The 19,312-nt window shown below is 42.4% G+C and overlaps 1 protein-coding gene across 1 annotated transcript in view; it reads right to left on the bottom strand.

Moving 5' to 3' along the window:
- Positions 1-5,009: 5,009 nt before the first annotated feature.
- Positions 5,010-19,312, bottom strand: part of LOC142750581 (extracellular calcium-sensing receptor-like) — a 29,948-nt gene continuing 15,645 nt past the window's right edge. The window contains exons 6-9 of the mRNA XM_075859578.1: positions 13,761-13,881; positions 8,401-8,434; positions 7,279-7,402; positions 5,010-5,914 (exon numbers count right to left, since the gene is read on the bottom strand). Coding sequence (XP_075715693.1) covers positions 5,010-5,914; positions 7,279-7,402; positions 8,401-8,434; positions 13,761-13,881 — 1,184 coding nt within the window. The remainder of the gene's footprint in view (positions 5,915-7,278; positions 7,403-8,400; positions 8,435-13,760; positions 13,882-19,312) is intronic.

Genomic DNA, 19,312 nt, shown 5'->3' with positions numbered 1-19,312 from the left:
GCTCTTGGCAGACAAGGACAAGACTGTGATTTCTCACAAGAGATCGCACAGCCTTGTCCTTGTCTGCCGAGACCTGAACAGTGAGTGATTGCGCATGCCCGCACAGCTCCGAACTGCGCGCACACTCTCTCCTCTCTCTTGCTATGGCACTGTCCGTAGCTGATTGGACAGTGTCACAGCAATGTCACACGTCCCCTTGCCTAAACACGCCCCATTGACTGTCTAAGGGGTTATTAAAATATCGGGCGCCAAATATAATGGCACCGATATCTAAATAACGGAGGAGGGTAGGAGAAAAATTTAAAGTCCCCCAGTTTGTGCAGTCCTGACTATTACATGCTGCACTCAGCGGAACATGTATGGGGAGGTGAAACGTTCTCTTTAAAGAAAATGAGTTTTTATTGTGTAAGCAGTAAAACATAAAAAAAAGTTATAAATTCAGTATCACCGTAATCGTAACAATCCACAGAATAAAGCTATTATGTTTTTTATACTGCACAGCATACGGCGTAAATTTAGCATGCAAAAAAGAACGGCAAAAATTCAGATTTATTTTCCATTACCCCCCAAATAAAATCTTAATAAAAGTTAATCAATAAATTATATGTACCCCAAAATGGTACCATTAAAAAAAATACAACTTGTCCAGAAAAAAACAAGCCTTCACAGGTGTCTACAGAAAAATAAAGTTATGGCTTTTAAAATGCTACGATCCAAAAAATAGGAAACATTGCTCAGTCATTAATGCTCAAACTAGGCTGGTCACTAAAGGGTTAACAAGATATATAAGATGGACTCTTCTATCCTGAGTTGGTCCCCTGCAACGGCTCTTCAGCCGATACTACTAGATTATCAGAATACTTTGAAAAAAATACATTTATGATTTTTTTCTACTAGCTGCTTTCTTGGTAATTCTTTGCCAATATACTTGCCCCCTAATTTTGAGAGAATGGAGACCTTCTCAGACATATATAGGATGGAAAACCTAATTACTCAGGACCATTATCAGGTCAACCAATTTTTTAGGGGGTGGAACAATTTGGATTATGTTCAAAGGATTTTTTTTCTAGTTACCCTCCTGGCTTGATAGATAACCACCAAAGCACATTGACTTAGACTCCCTTCCCATCTACACAGCTTATATGTTCATAGTATCTTATTACTATATATATATATATATATATATATATATATATATATATATATATATATATATATATATATACAGGGCCGGTGTCAGCTCCAGGAGTGGAATCCCTGGTAAGAGTCTTGCAGGGGTTTCCACTTCTAGAGGGAGCCCCTGTCTGTGAGGCGGCGTTACTACCACTGTAGCAGCCATAGTGGCTGCCACAGGGCCCACAATATGAGGGGCCCGTGCCACCCACCGTCACGACCCCACCCACCGTCACAGCCCCCCCATGCCCAGTGGCCCCGCTAGCAACCGCTATGACTGCTACAGCGGTGGCGACGCAACCTTCAATAGTATCTGCGTTCTTAGGATGCAGATATTATTGAACGCTATTCCAGAGCAGGGAGGTATTTTCCTGCGTTGCCATTTACTAGGCTACAGACGCCCAGGCAGAGTGCTAGTAAATAGCTAATAGCGCTCTGCCAGGATCCATTTCTGGGGAAGCCCCAGACATTACTGTCCATATATGGACAGTGATGTCAGGAGGAGAGGAGTCCCAGGCAGAGCGCTAGAAGCGGATATGCTCTGGGACACCGTCTCCTGGGAAGCACTACCTGGGAGGGGGACAGTGTGGCACTACCCTGCAAGGAGGGGGCTGTGTGGCACTACCTGGGAGGGGGGCTGTGTGGCACTTCCTGGGAGAGAGGCTGTGTGGTACTAAATTTATGGGGTACAAACTTCTATATGGGGGCATAAATGGCCTTACATCTATATGGGGGCATAAAGTGAGGTTTTCTGCAATTTTCCTGCCGCCGTGAGTTCCCCCGCAAAGGGGCCTACTAAGGCTGTTTCGCCCAAAGGCCCACATAGACCGTGAACCGGCCCTGTATATATATATATAAATGTTAGATCCATATAGAATGTAGATAATGTTATAAAGTATTATATTACATGTATATTTGTATAATATTATATTCTATTTTATTATACTTATATTTCTACATAATCTTATGTTACACTTATATGTAAAGAGTATTATTTAGTATTAAATGATTTTACATATCTTATTACCTTATTGTTCGGACTATTAGACGCACTTTTTGTCCTAAAAACTGTACAGTAATCTTCTGGTGCAGCTGCCAGTGTATGAAGAAGCAGGAGACTGAGCTCCTTGTTTCAATGGTCCTTGCAGTGCAGTGTTATGGAAGCAGCACGTCCTGCGCTGTGTGTATAGAATCTGTTATCTGCTCACTGAACAGTCACATCTTACACACACAATTCTGTAAAATCCGACTGTTCATTGAACAAATAACACAGATATTTGCACACACAGTAAATCTGTGCAGATATTGATCTGCAGGGACCTTCAAGCCAAGCCCCCTCCTGCTGTAAACAGCAAATTCATCACCATTAACCCCTGCTTCTCCGCACCTCTGATGTCCGATGAGTTCAGGAGAGGGTAAGGGCACTATAGCGGCCAATATATTGTATCACTGTGGCTGGCATTGTATTGGGGCACTGTGGCTGGCATTGTGGTGGGGTACTGTATCTGTAGCATATTGCTTGAATATTACCCATAGGAAAAGTATGCTTTAACCCCTTAATGACCAGGCCATTTTTCGCGTTAATGAAGAAGGATTATTTTTTTTTGTCTCACGGTCGCATTCCAAGAGTCGTGACTTTTTTTTTATTCCGTCGACTTTTTTTTTGCAGGACGAGTTGTATTTTTCAATTGCACCAATTTAAGATGCTTATAATATATCGTTTAACTTTTATTAACTTTATTTTAGGAGAGAATTGAAAATAAGCAGCTATTCCAGCATTGATTTTCACGTTATAAATTTACGGCGTTTACTATCCGGCGTAAATAACATGTTACCTTTATTCTATGGTTTGGGACGATTACCAATTATATATAAGGTTTTATATTTGTTCCTACGTTTGCACAATAACAACAATTTTAGAAAAAATTTACTTGTTTTGGCATCGCCGCATTCCAAGAGCCGTAACTTCTTTATTTTTCTGTCGATGTGGCCGTATGTGGGCTTGATTTTTGTGGGCCAAGCTGTAGTCTTCCTTAGTACTATTTTGGGGTACATAGGACTTATTGATTAATTTTTATTTTATTTTTTATTTTTTGGACGCTTTGATCTGGCGGTTTAATTAATGTGTTAATTTTATTGTTGTTATGATTGTGAGGATACCATATATGTGTATGTGTTATTTGTTTTGACACTTTTACTATATAAAACCACTTTTTTAGGGAAAAAAAGTGGTTTTATTTTATTTTACTGTAATTATTTTTTTTTCATACATTTTAGTTAACTGTTTTAATTATGAATTAGAATTCGACATTTTAAGGCCTACCACCAGTGACTTATTACGACCTCTTGGGCAATGTTATATTATTATTAGAATTTTACACTGAATTGGAGGAATATACAATATATATATATACTGTATATATATATATATATACATAAATATATATATATATATATATATATATATATATATATATATATATATATATATTGTATATTATATATTGTATATTATATATATATATATATATATATATATAATATGACATAATTTATATATAAGTGAGATATAATACTATATAATATACCACATTTTCGGACTATAGGATGCTCTGGACCATCAGCAGCAGGAGCATAGCAGTTTAACCTATTAGATGCCGCTGTCAATAGCGACAGCGGCATCTAATGTGTTTGACAGAGGAGGGAGCTCCCTCTGTCAGCCCATCGGCGCCCCCGCAAAGAAATTGCAGGGTGCAATTGGGTTTCCATGGCAACCTGGGGCCTAACAAAGGCCCCCAGGTCCGCCTTCACCAATTGCCTATTAGGCCATGCCGGAGGCCTAATAGATTGCCTGTCAGTTTTACACTATACTAAATATACCAAAGCATTATATAAGGGATCAGCAGATCGCATGGTGAAGTCCCCTAGTGGGACAAAAATAAATAAATAAATGAAAAAAAAAGAAAATGATTACAGCAAAAATAAAATGAAACCACTTTTTTTCCCCAAAAAGTGGTTTTATTTAGTAAAAGTGTAAAAACAAATAATGCATATATGGTATAGCCGTGATCGTAATGACTCAAACAATAAAGTTAACACATTAATTAAAAAACTATGGCAAAATTCTTTTTTTTCTACCGTTCCCACCATTAAAACTAAAGTAAAAGTTAATCAATAAGTGCCATGTACCCCAAAATACTAACAATGAACACTACATCTTGTCCCGCAAAAAACAAGCCCACATACGGTTACATCGACGGAAAAATAAAAAAATGACGGCTCTTGGAACGCGGCGATGAAAAAAAACAAGTTATTATTTTTTTTTAAAGGGTTTTTATTTTGCAAACGTAGGAAAACATAAAACCTTTACATATTTGGAATCCCTGTAATCGTGCCGACCCATCGAATAAAGGTAACATGTTATTTACGCTGCATAGTAAACGGCGTAAATTTATACCGTGAAAAGCAATGCTGGAATAGCTGTTCATTTTCAATTATTTCCTAAAATAAAGTTAATAAAAGTTAATCGATATATTATATGCACCCAAAAATGGTGCAATTGTAAAATACAACTCGTCCCACAAAAAACAAGCCCTTATACGGCTATGTCGACAAAATGTAAAAAAAAATTACGACTCTTAGAATGCAACCGTGAAAAAACAAAAAATAGTCCTTGGTCATTAACGTGCAAAATGGCCAGGTCATTAAGGGGTTAAGGTGTTTAAATTACTTTCTCAGATGATTCCAGAACATCAAGATTTATTTTCTTCGTTTTTGGAAGCATAGACATCATATTTGTGAAAATGTATTCGGTCTATAATCTGCTTGTTGGACCTTTATCGTAAATTTCTCATTATGAGATATTCTTTGGAGTTCATCTCTGGCCTGAAAAGTAAAATGAAACATTTAGGAAGAAACATACAGATCAACAAAGCCCAACTAGATGCTAGGATGGCAAATACCTCCATGGCCACTGTATATTTGCCCTGGGCACTGACGGAGGCTGGGATAAAAGATAGCCAAACACAAAGAAAGGCCAACATACTAAATGTTATGAACTGGGCTTCGTTAAAACTGTCCAGAAGTTTTCTAGCCAAGAAGGCTACAATAAAACTAATGGTGGCCAAAATAAAAAGGTAACTGAGCATGGCCCAGAAGGCAATGGGTGACCCTTCATTACAATTAACAATGATGAGTTCTGGTTTATCTTCTGTGTTGAGTTGTGGAAACGGAGGACGAACTGACATCCAAGTGATACACAATATTAATTGCAGCAGGAAACAGAAATAAATAATTGTGTAGGAGACTCTTAGGGTAGTCCACTTTCTTAGACTGCTTCCTGGTCTAGTGGCCATGAACGCAAAAACAACCATGATTGTCTTGGCCAAAATACATGCAACACAGAGAGTGAAGACCAGACCGAAAGACACCTGACGTAGAAGACATTTATCATGATCTGGGTACCCAATAAATCCTAAAGAGCAGAAGAAGCAGAGGCTGAGGGACATCAGTAGAAGACAACTTAGAGAGCAATTACTGGCTTTCACAAGTGGTGTGCTGTTATGGTAGAAGAAAAGCCTCAAGATAAGAGGAGGGACAATTGAGGACATTATGCTGGTTGCAGTTAAAGTGGCTCCTAATGCATCTTCATAGGACAAGAACTCCATGGGCTTTGGTAGACACCTGGATCTTTCAGGATTCGGCCACTGATCCCATGGGCACCTCAAGCAGTTCAAGGAATCTATAGAAGGAAAAAATAATACGGATTTCATTGTCTTCTGTTATTTTTTATACTGTATTAAATAGACATAGGGACCATGAAACATCACAGTCCCTAAGGCTATTTAAGAGGCTATCCTGATCTCAAATCATATTGTATATATGTCAAGATGGCTGCGATTGGGAGGTTAGCAAATGGGTTATCTTACCAAGACAACCCCTGTCTATATCTTCTATTAGAGAATACAACCAACATGGAAAGGGGACCTTGCTCCGGCGTACCCAGCGCTTCCATGCATTACATAGACGGAAATAAATTTTAATGACCGCCATGTCATGCTAACAATTTGTGGAGTTTTATTGGTACCATTTTTGATAATTTATCATTCCAGTTTTTGGAACCAAATGTGACCAAAAAGCAGAAAATCTGGCAGTTTCTTTATGACGTTCATCCTGCGGGTAAGATAATGTCATATTCTAATAGTTTGTACATTTATAAATCCGGCGATCCAAATTATCTTATTTTTTTACAATACTTTATTGGAAAAGGGGGATTATTGCTTCTGGCAGGGCTTAATAGGAGCACTAATATGTCAGGCCTGGGGGCCCCCAGGCTGCCATGGAAATCATCAGCACCCCTCTATGCTTAATGGCTTATATGTCACTGTTGCTATTGATCGCGGCGTTATCTCTGATCCTGGCCGTTAGTGTCCGGTGTCCGTTGTAATATAGCCTGTGAGCCCGCTCCATACTCCCCCCTCTTCTGACTATGATGTACAGTTACGTTAAATTTCAGTAAAGGGGTGAAAACTTTTTTTGAGATTAACGGTACGCTGAAAACTTAGTGGGATTGTCGGGGACACACCCTAGGATAGGTCATCTATGTATGATCAGCGTAGGTCCAACCACCAAGTGCCCCACAACCTGACTTCAGCATAAAGAATTGGCCATGGTGCTCACTTCATTGTTTGTTCAGGCACAGAGCCATACCTACCCGTGTGGCTGTTCCTGGTACGGCAGCTAAATCCAGCTCAGCAAAGCTCTCTTGAATGGACCGAGCTCCAGTACCAGGCACATTCACACCTGTATGTAGGCCCAGTGCCTGGTTAAACAATGAATGGACCACAGTGCTTCAGTAAGTGCCTCAGCTGCTTTATCCTACTCCACCTCCACTGATCATACATTAATGACTTATCCTAAGGATAGGCCATGAACCGAAGGTCTCAGATAACCCTCTTAGAAGAATTGTCCACTTTTGACAACCCCTTTCTGCTTTTTAGGTTCAAGATTGTGTATGAGGATTAGTGATCAGGGATAAATTCTTGTTTAACATTGGACATACACGTTGGCTGCTGTGAAACATCTCCGGGCATTCAACTACAGTACCTGTCTGATTTGAGATCTCTCCTTGTCGACATGGAACACATGCATAGCAACTTGATGGTTTCCCTTGCAGGGCAGCCTTCCTGAATCCCATGGTGCATCTGTCAGTACAATCTGAGTCCGGGACCTGGAAAGATGAAACATTTCATTTTATTAATTATCTTCAGAGAAAAGTTCAAATTAGGCTGTGTTCACACCTTCGTTGTGACATTCCGTTACTCTGCTCAATCAGAGGAGCAGAACAAGGGAATAATGGAAGCAATGGATTCCGTCGGCGAGCAGACACCGCCGGTGGCCGACAGAACGCATTGACCTCAATGGATTCTGTCGGCTCTCCGACGGGATGTCCGTGATTTTACCGGACACAATAGCATAGCGTGCTGCGCTATTGTCTCCGGTAATCTCCGGTAAGCCCTGCCAGATCTGCGACGGAGGCCCCTAACAGAGCCTCCAACGCAGATGCGAACGAAGCCTAACTTTGTTAAGACCACTGCCATTGTATCCCTCTCCCCCTTATGGCTTTCTCCTTAGTTCCTTTTCCCTTTGCTTTACTCCTTATCTATCCCTCTCTCCCTCCCTTCTTTGCTGCCTTCCGATCCCTTCCTCTCTCACTCCCTATTCCAATCTCCATCTGTTTCTTCCTTTCTCCCTATCCCCCTCTCCCTTCCTAATTTCTTCCTTCTTTACTCCCTCTCTCCTTGCTTTACTTCTTACCTATCTCTCTCTCCCTCCTCCCGTCACTGCCTTCCTTTCCCTACCTCCTTCTCCCCATTCTATTCTCCATCTCTCTCTCCCTCTCTACCTATCCTTCTTTACCTCCCTCACAACCTTCCTATCCTTCTTGACCTCCCTCACTACCTTCTTATCCTTCTTTGAATGCTCTTCTCTCACCTTCTGTCCCGTTTCTCACTCCTTCCTATCAGGGGTGAACCTAGCCCCTCTGCTGCCTGAGGCGAACTATAAAAAGACGCCCCCCCAATTCTATCTGAGTTTTCTCATTACTAGTTTTACACAACAAACACGCAATATATACACTTTTTTAAATAGGAAAACATTTGTTGTTTATTTGTTAAAGTGCTGTTTAATGTATAGAAAAGATTTAAAGAATTCTACTTACTGTATTACTTTAGTATCATAGATCAACAACGCAGAATTAACACTGAAAATGGTTTAACACATCATCTATGTCCCCTTTTTATTACCTAATTGACTTATGATTTTTAACTGAGTTCAGTGGCCCGGCGTGGACGGCATGATGCAGTGACATCATCGTGCCGGGCAGTTGGCGTCATCACTGTGCTCCTGATCTCTTGTAGGCCTCAGGTATAAACCATGCTGTGGTCTACAAGAGCAAACAGTGGAGCATGGGTTTCTATTGTTAAATTTTATACTGCTAACTTTTTTTTGGTGGGTTCCGCTTGACCGTTTGGACTACGTCGTAGATTCATTGGACTACTTCAATGATCTACTTTAAAAAAAAAAAAAATTGTGAAAAAGGGTTGCATGGGGGAGTTTTGATTTCAATAAAAAAAAATTCTTATGTCTGTTTTTTGAATACTTTATTATGGCCTTAGTAATGGCAGCTGTCTGATTGACAGCGTTCAAATACTAAGGCTGGGGCTTAGCATTAGCCAGTAAAAAGGCTATGACTAACCCCTATTATTAACCCGATTCCCACTGCCGCCAGGGATACCGGGAAGAGTCGAGTACGATTCAGTACCTGGCCTTCTGAAACGACGGTTAGGTCGCAGGCTGGTATTATCAGGCTGGGAAGGGCCAAAAAACGTGGCCCTTCCCACCCTGGTGATGCTAGGCTGCAGCTGCTTTATTGTATCTGGCTGGTTATGAAAAATAGGGGGAACCACACGTCATTTTTTAAAATAAATTGAAAATGTGAGATCCCCTCCATTTTTCATAACCAGCCAGATACAATAAAGCAACAGCTGCGTAGCATCACCAGGGTGGGAAGGGCCATGGTTTTTAGCCATTCCTAGCCTGATAGTACCAGCCTGTGGCCACCCTAGTACCCTTCACTTCAGATGGTCGGGTACTGGATCGTACCCAGCTGTTCCTGGTACTCCTGGTGGTGGTGGGTAGCGGGGTAATAATAGGGGGTTAGTGCTAGCCTTTTTACTGGCTAACACTAAGCCCCTTCTTAGTAATGGACGCTCTCAATCAGACAACTGCCATTACTAAGGCGGTAATGAAGTATTCAAAAACAGAGACATAAAAAAAAAGTTTTATTGAAATAACTCTTCCACACAATCCACTTTTACCATTTTATTGAAAAAAAGCTTAAAGTGTAGCTAAACGTTCGACAAACCTCTGACATGTCATAGTGACATGTCAGAAGTTTGGATTGGTGGGGGTCCGAGCACGGAGACCCCCACCAATCGCTAGAACGAAGCAGCTGAAGCACTCTTGTGAATGCTCAGCCGCTTCGTGTCTGTTTGGCTTTTTCCAGAAATAAATGTATCTGTGTACGGGCTCATAGACTTTGTATTGAGTCCGTACACCGATACATTTATTTCCGGAAATAGCCGAACAGACACGAAGCAGCTGAGCGCTCACACGAGCACTTCAGCTGCTTCGCTTTAGCGATCGGTGGGGGTCTCAGTGCTCGGTCCCCCACTAATGAAAACTTCTGACATGTCAGTATGACATGATAAAAGTTTAGTTACAGTTTTAAGGCTATGTACACCTTTAAAAAGTTATATATATATATATATATATATATATATATATATATATATATATATATATATATGAATATATCTATCAATGTGATTGGTGCAAGTTTTAATTACTTTTTATTGAAGATGATTTGTACTTTTTGAGATACAGCTGCTTTGTATCCTGTATAGAGAGCAGCTGTATCCAGTGCTGAGACCTGCATCTATTAGGTCACCTATTATTGATCACATCTAAGTTATGAACTTAGATGTGATCGGTAACAGCTTGATCCTGCCCCTACTAATTTAAAAGGGGTCGGCCGAAGCTGGGGGCCCGGAGTATACTGCAAGGGGCGGGTTTGGGCGTTTTACTGACAGCAGAGGGCTCTATAGGGGGAATAATCTCCCCCATAGAGCCCTCACTAGTTACTATACTGAAAGGTTAGGGGGAATCTGAGCATCCGACTGGCTGCTCTAAAGGGAGGGCAGAATACTCCCCCTATAGAGCCCTCTGCAGTGAGTCAGATGCTCAGACCGCCCCTCCCCTGCATCCTTCCATTATAGTAACGTGAGGACTCTATAGGGTGGATTATTCCCCCCTCATAGAGCTCTTGGCTGTCAGTAAAATGCCCAGACCTCCCTTGCAGTTTACTCCCGGGTCCCGGTCCCCCAGCCGACCAACACCTTTTAAATTAGTGAAGGCAGGAGCGTCAGCGCTGTAAGTGGCGCTCAGTTTTTGATACAGGCCACCGCTCACCGCTCAACTCGTGCATTTCGTCACTCCTCTTCTTGAGGAGAGAGCACTCGACCACTCCATCTGCAGACCTGCTCCTCTCTGGCGGCGCGTGCTGCGTACAGAGTCAGAGAGGAGGAGGAGTGTTCTTACAGATGGGCATCATCATGCGGCACATCAGGTAAGTAAAATAAGGCATGCCCCCTCCCCCGGTCCAGTCCTTCCCTGATTCAAAATGCCGCCATGGGGCGTAACTAGGAAAGACTGGGCCCCATAGCAGACAGACAAAACTCTTGACTGGGCCCCCCCAGGTGCCACAAGCAGCCCCCCTTATAGATAGTGCCCCCTGTAGAATGTGCCATACAGCCCCCCTGTAGACAGTGCTATACAGCCCCGCCTATAAACAGTGTCACACCCCACTTGTAGATAGCGACCCCCACCTCCCACTTGTAGATAGTGCCATACAGCCCACCTGTAGATATCGCCATAAAGCCCCCCTGGTATATAGCGACATACAGCTTCCACTGTATATAGTGCCACACAGCTGCCCTCCCTTGTATATAGTGCTGCACTTCCCCCCCTCAGTAAATAGTGCCACACACAGACCCTTGTAGTTTGCGCCACACACAGCCCCCTGTAGATAGAGCCACAGCCCTCCACCTTGTATATAGTGCCACACAGCTCCCCCATGTGTACAGTGCCACACAGCTCCCCTTTTATATAGTGCCACGCAGCCCCCCTTTGTATATAGTGTCACAAGGCAATGGCACATCCGAGAAAGTTGTATCAGCCAGGGGATGTCAATCAAACATGGAAAGATTGGTTTGGAGGCAGGACAATGTGACTCGTCAGGATAGCGGCACCGCCCCATGGACCCTTTAATGAGTAATTAGCATATAGTGTGCGCCGTTTTAAAAGTGGATTTTAAAGATTTTGCTGCATCTAAGAAAAAACATACAGGGGAATATTGTCAGGTCATGCATTACCACATGGTGGCGGTTCAAGGGGTTAAAACTACCAGACAGCTTCCCATGAAATATACAATGAATTGAGAACCATTCCATCTGCCCTGCAATTTTGTTATTATAGATATATCCTATATAATTACAGCTCCAGAACCAATCTCTGACATATATACAGTACCACAACCAAGCTCATAGATATATATATATATATATATATATATATATATATATATATATAAAAGGGGTCCCAGGAGGATCGAAAGAGGACCAAGAAGACGACAGAGGGGAACTGAGCCATACATCACGGATTCAGAACTCTCCGACGACCAATTTGCTATACCTTTTTTAGGCGACAATATGGATACTCCCATGCTAGGAGAAAGCGAACCCGCAGGGGCGGGAGGAAACATAGGAGGAAGATCGAATTACAACAAATCCAGGGGACGCGTGACGTCAATACGGGGGATACGGCAATATCAGACCAGGAAGAAGAACCCCCTGATCTAGTGGTGAATATATCGTCACATGTATTAACTGTTCCACAGGTTAAAGTGCTTAATCGTGGCTTGTCTTTTTGTCCAAATTATCCTATTGATTGGTTTAAACTTAATTTAGATCTTGAATGTTTTTTTAGGTCATTAAGGCTTAAAGCATATTTCTCAGAGCAATCAATATGTACCACTGATTTTAATATAGCCTCAGCGGATGAGATGTTCCACCTTAGGGACTATGGGCTATACAATAAAAGTAAATTTCAGCCTCCCCAAAATATCCATGCTGTTGAAACTTATATTGCATTAGTCAAAGATCAGGTAGACTCTTTAAAAAATTCACAGAGTAGTCAGTTTGTTCAAAGAAATTTGACACGTGCCGAAAATATGGCACTCAAGGAATTAATGGATAATAGTAATCTAACCATTAAACCAGCGGATAAGGGAGGTGCCATAGTGGTTATGGACACCTCCCTTTATCTACAGGAAATGACCAATCAACTTAATGATACTAACATATATGCAGTACTACCGGGTGACCCTAAGTTTATGTTTTTACGTGAGCTGGATAATTTAATTTCCAGCGCATTTAAAAGGAAAATCATAGATAGAAATCTGTGTGAATTTTTGAAGGTTAAATTCCCTGTCACTCCCGTGCTTTATCTCCTGCCAAAAATCCATAAGGATCTGACTCGGCCACCAGGACGTCCAATAGTATCAGGAAATGACTCTCTATTTGTCCCAATGGCTATGTTCATTGATAAAACACTCCGGCAGTTTGCCATTGGTGCGGACTCCTACATCAGGGACACCTCAGACTTCCTGGTCAGGATACAAGATCTCACGATCCCTGATCAGTCGGTCTTGGTTACCCTTGATGTGGGTAGTCTGTATACCTCAATTACCCATCAAGAGGGTATTGATGCCTCACTTTTTTATCTCGAAAAGTCAGGCTTCTCTAGGGACAAAATTGACTTCATTAAATCACTATTGGAATTTATCCTTACAAAAAGCTATTTTTTGGTAGGGGATAAATTTTATCTGCAAAAGAGAGGAACTGCAATGGGGTCAAATATGGCCCCGACCTATGCAAACATTTTTATGCGGCGGCTGGAGGAGGACCTTGTCTATGTGTCCCACCACTTCAGTCAAGTACTGCGGTGGTGGAGATACATAGACGATGTCTTCCTCATCTGGACCGGATCAATTGGTCAATTACAGGATTTTGTAGTATTTCTTAATGGTTTAAATCCGACTATTCTATTCACTATGGCGTTCTCTACCACCGCCATTGAATTCCTAGATACTCATATTTCTATTTCTGGAAACAAGTTGATTTCTGATCTTTTTTCCAAAAAAACGGATAGGAATAATATGCTACATTTTTCTAGTGGGCATCCAGGGGCATTGTTAAAATCATTGCCGTATAGCCAACTGATCAGAGTCAAGAGGGTTGTCAGCCATGAGGACAGATTATCCTCACGACTCGATCAGATGTGCAAAAAATTCTCTGATCGAGGATATCCAAATCATATCCTGAGGATAAATAGACGTAAAGTTGAAGCATTGGACAGACAGGTGCTTTTAGGTGGAAAGCCAAGTGTAGAAAGACAGGTCCGGCTACCATTTGTTTCCACTTTCTCCACATTTAGTTCCCAAATAGGAGAGATCCTGAGGAGGGACTGGCAGGTCTTGAGTAGAACCTTTCCTGAGATTATTGAATTTCAGGAGAGACCGATGATGGCCTACAGACGAGGCAAAACGATTAAAAATAGTCTTGTGAGAGCCGACATTGGGTCGAATCGGAAGATTCAAAGATTTATAGTACCCCCTAAATTGGGTTGTTACCCCTGTCTGGGATGTAATATCTGTGATTATATGATAAAAGGGGATTCGTTTAATCATCCCCAAACTGGTAGTGTCATTAAAATTAAAGGTTTCTTTACATGTCATTCATCCTTTGTTATCTACTTATTAAGTTGCCCCTGTGGTTTGCATTATGTGGGTGAGACCACAACAGAAATACGTCTCAGGATGAGAAACCATAAATCTAACATCAAAACAAAAAGACAAGATTTACCAGTATCAAGACACTTTTGTGAGAAAAATCATAGCTTGTCACAGTTGAGATTCAGAGTCATTGATTCTGTACCTCAAATGAGACGTGGGGGTGATAGAGGTTTGGCCCTGAAGAAAAAAGAGCTAGAGTGGATTTTTAAGTTGGAAACTATGTCTCCTAAGGGGCTTAATATAGAATACTCTTATGGCCCGCATATGTAATAGAGTAGGAGGTAACTTGCCTGCGGATGTTGGGGGGTACGATGGGCGTTGTTCATTGTTGGTATAGCTTGTGTTCTATATATGGATAGGTTGAAGTCTTATCTTGATTTCTCTCTCATGTATATATTGTTTTTAAAAAAATCCTTTTTTCTAAATTTTGTGATTGTGAATATCATATTGTAATTTATTTTGTTTTGCTCTTTTTTTCACTTTCTAGAAACACATGGAATTGTCAAACATCATGAAGGATTCTGATAAACAGCAGAGGCCCATTTATTGGGACCATTTGAGTCCCAGTTGGAAAATTCTATTCCTATATTTGCATATACAGCATCGATTTCAGCATTGTAGTATATCTAATGTCCACACATCCATATCCAACCTCATTTAGTTTGATACAGGGCTTTACTATATATTGTATAGGTTATCTCCCTATTGATTGGCATCTCTTGAATAATAGATATAAATATATATATGGTTATGACATATGATTGTGTCAGCATGTCCGTTTGAAATTATTTAATTTTTTTTCCAATATGGTCTACTCTATTCTATCCCATTGGTGACTATAGTCACATTTCTCTAATGGGCATAGAGGAATATATGGATTTGTATTTTTCAAACGTAAGCAATCTTTTATAATATAAATAGTGATTCTCTATCTGGGGGATCTTAGTCAAGACGTTTTCTTCCAAGTATTATATTGGCTTGAAATTCTACATAGTATACATACTGTTTTCGCTTCCTGCGCCTGCGCAATGGGGCTGGAACGCAAGTTCCGTCTCCGCGCATGCGCAGTAGCGATTGCGCTGCACGATGCGTTCCACCGGACTCAATATCCGGGTTCGACGCCATTTTGGAGCATGCGCAATGGAGACGCGCGAACACTACACGCTGCTGATATGGAGAGATCGTAAACAGTAAGTTTATAGATCTAAATTAATCTATAATTGGCCCCTGCTGATTCTATGAGTAATCCTATTATGTACTGATTATCCATTTTACATGGTGTATGTACACTTTGCTTCTGATATTTTGAGATCTATATATGTCTGTTTGAAGATCCAATATTGCACCATATTGACAATGTTTGTAATACACTATTTCAATCACAGTTTTATACATTTAATGAGAATTGTACAGCTAATTGTTTTATTGCTAACTGTTGTACGCACCTCCTATATATACTTGGCACTATTTTCTGTTTGTTATGGCTTGAGAAAGGTTCCTGTTGAACCGAAACGTTGCTGTTTTTTCTGAGGTGAATAAATCCACTTTGCTTTCCATCTGACTTGAAGTCCTGGTGCCGTCTCTGTGTTCTATGCTTTTCTCTATATATATATATATATATATATATATATATATATATGTATATATATATAAATACAGTACCACAAGTAAGCTCAGTACATAAATACGGTACTAGAACCAAGCTCTGACATATATACAGCACCAGAACGAGGTTCATACATATATATATATATATATATATATATATATATATACAGCACTAGATCCAAGCTCATACATAAATACAACAACAGAACCAAGCTCAGTACATATATATACAGCACTAGAACAAACCTCAGTACATATATAAAACACCAGAACCTAGCTCAGTACTGTTATGATGGGGTAGGGAGACAGACAGGTGAGCGCTAATCTACCCGCCACTCAGTCCCTGCCTACTTGCAACGGCCCGTCCTAGGTGACGGCGTACAACTGGGCGACGGTCCCTACGCTCAATAAGTGCACGACAGACAAACAGACAAGGGTACACAGAAGCTAAGGGAAATGGGGCAGTTGACCACGGCAACACCGTGAGCAACAAGAGTAGTGAACGAGCCGAGTCAAACCAGGAGTGTGCGAGGTACCAATCGCAGAGCAGGAGCGTAGTCAGTAAAGCCAGGGTCAAAATGAAGCAAGGTCAATAATAATAATAATAGCAGGAGCAGCAGAGCCAGGAAACAGGAAAGAATCACAGGCAAAGGAGGAGCAGGAAATGCAGGTATAAATAGACAGAGGGCGGGAGCTAGCTCCGTCTGGCAAGGCTGTGATAGGCTCTCCCACTCCTCAGCCTCCCAGCCTCACTGGTAGAAGATTGTGTCACTCTCTCAGACTTAGGAACAGGTGCAGACTGATGACCCACGGGCGTCGACACAGAAGCTGTGTCTGGCAGATCCTTTACAGTACCCCCCCCCCTTTTAAGAGGGGCCACTGGACCCTTTCTAAGTGGACCTGGCTTATTGGGGAAGCGAAGATGGAACCTCCTGAGCAATACCCCAGCGTGAACATCCCGGGCGGGTACCCAAGTCCTCTCCTCAGGCCCGTATCCTCTCCAATGGACCAGGTACTGGAAAGAGCCTTGGACCATCCTGCTGTCCACAATCTTGGCCACCTCGAATTCTACCCCTTCAGGGGTGAGAACAAGGACCGGAGGTTTCCTCGAGGGAGCCAAGGACGGGGAGCAGCCTTTAAGGAGGGAGGGATGGAACACGTTGTGTACTCAAAAAGACGGGGGTAACTCCAGTCGGAAGGAGACAGGGTTAAGGAATTCAATTAACTTGTACGGCCCTATATATCGGGGAGCAAATTTTTTGGACAGGACTTTAAGGCGCAAATTTTTAGAAGATAGCCACACCAGATCCCTGACCACAAGCAACGGAATAGCAGAACGTCTTCTATCTGCCTGAGTCTTTTGTATGCTCTGGGACGCCTCTAGGCTCTTCTGAACCTGGGCTCAGACTGTGCACAGTTCCTGATGAATGACATCTACATCGGGATTGTTGGAACTACCAGGTGAAACAGAGGAGAACCGTGGATTAAACCCAAAATTACAGAAAAAGGGGGAGACCCCTGACGCGTTACTGACCCGGTTATTAAGGGAAAATTCGGCGAGGGGAATGAACGAGACCCAATCATATTGACAGTCAGAGATAAAACACCTTAAATATTGTTCTAGAGACTGATTAGTCCTCTCAGTTTGGCCATTAGTTTCAGGATGGAAGGCCGAGGAGAAGGACAGACCAATCTCCAACGAGCCGAGTCAAACCAGGAGTGTACGAGGTACCAATCGCATAGCAGGAGCGTAGTCAGTAAAGCCAGGGTCAAAATGAAGCAAGGTCAATAATAATAATAATAGCAGGAGCAGCAGGAGCAACAGAGCCAGGAAACAGGAAAGAATCACAGGCAAAGGAGGAGCAGGAAATGCAGGTATAAATAGACAGAGGGCGGGAGCTAGCTCCGTCTGGCCATGCTGTGATAGGCTCTCCCACTCCTCAGCCTCCCAGCCTGACTGGTAAAAGATCGTGTCACTCTCTCAGACTTAGGAGCAGGTGCAGACTGATTACCCACGGGCGTCGACACAGAAGCTGTGTCTGGCAGATCCTTTACAAGTACATAAATGGAGCAATAGAACCAAGCTCATACATATATACAGCACCAGAACAAAGCTCAGTACATATATGCAGCACCAGAACAAATACAGCTCAATTTAGTTTAACCCCTGCCGTATAGGTTTGTACGGCGTAAAACTACAGCTCCCAGCATGGACCAAACAATGGTAAGGATATGCTGGCAGATGCGGTTTCACAAAAAAAAATCATACCACCCATCATCTCGCTGCAGATCATACAGTGACTACAGTGCTGATTAGAGGCAGAATAAACATTTACATTGAGTGACTCACCGGTGACGTCTTAGATTCTAGTTCTTTTCTTCTCACTCTGGTCAAGACCTCTATGATGACTTCTCCCGGCCATGACCCATTTCTGCAGTTTTCTGCTCAGATGTCTTCAGCTTCTCTCTTTTAAAACATTTCTGCACCTATAAACGAATTTAAAATTCTCAAAACTTCTAAATATAATAGCGCCATACACTGTGTCCCTGATTATAATGGTACCATACACTGTGTCTGTAGATAGTACCTCACATATAGCTCCCCCTGTATATAGTGTCCCACATATAGCTCCCCCTGTATATAGTGCCCCACATATAGCTCCCCCTGCATATAGTGTCCCACATCCCCATATATAGACCCCCCTGTAGATAGTGCCCCACATATAGACCCCCTGTATATAGTGCCCCACATCCAGACATATAGACCCCTCTGTAGATAGTGCCCCACATCCCCACATATAGACCCCCCCTGTATATAGTGGCCCACATCCACACATATATACCCCCCTGTGCATAGTGTACCACATCCCCATATAGACCCCCTGTATATAGTGGCCCACATCCCCATATAGACCCCCCCTGTATATAGTAGCCAACATATAGACCCGACCCCCCTGTATACAGTGGTCCACATCCCCACATATAGACGACCCCCCCTGTAGATAGAGCCCCCACTGTAGATAATGCCACTCACAGTTTTAGTAGAGAAAAAAAATAAAACTTTACATACTCACATGATCCCGTCCGGTGGCAATGCAGATCTGCTCTCTTCTGAGCTGGTCTGCTGGTGCTGAACGACGCATCGTTCAAAGGCGCTGACTGGCGGTGCAGAATGACTTGCCCCGTCAATCAGAGCCTTTCAAGCACGGAAGCGGCGCGATGACGTCATCGCGACGCTATCGTTGTTGAAAGGCGCTGATTGGCGGGGCAAATCATTTTGCCCCCCTATCAGCGTCATTGTAAGGCGTTGAATGGTCGGAACATGCCCGCCATTCAACACTAATGCATGTATTTGTACCTGCGTGCTATAGACGCAAGTACAATTACTGCAAGACAGGGTGGCTGTCTCTAGCACCGGGGCCCCCTCCGGTGCTAGCGACGCCCCCGGGCATGAGGGGGCCCATGTCGCCCGGCCCATAAATGTTAGAGGCTCGGCGGTGCGGGCCCCGTAGTATCGTCACTACAGCAGTAGCAGCCATAACGGCTGCTAGCGGCGCC

The sequence above is a fragment of the Rhinoderma darwinii genome, chromosome 3 (genome assembly GCF_050947455.1).
Source record: "Rhinoderma darwinii isolate aRhiDar2 chromosome 3, aRhiDar2.hap1, whole genome shotgun sequence".
NCBI lineage: Eukaryota > Metazoa > Chordata > Amphibia > Anura > Rhinodermatidae > Rhinoderma > Rhinoderma darwinii.
The sequence above is the reverse complement of the archived record's forward strand: the minus strand, read 5'-3'. Positions and strand labels throughout refer to the sequence as shown.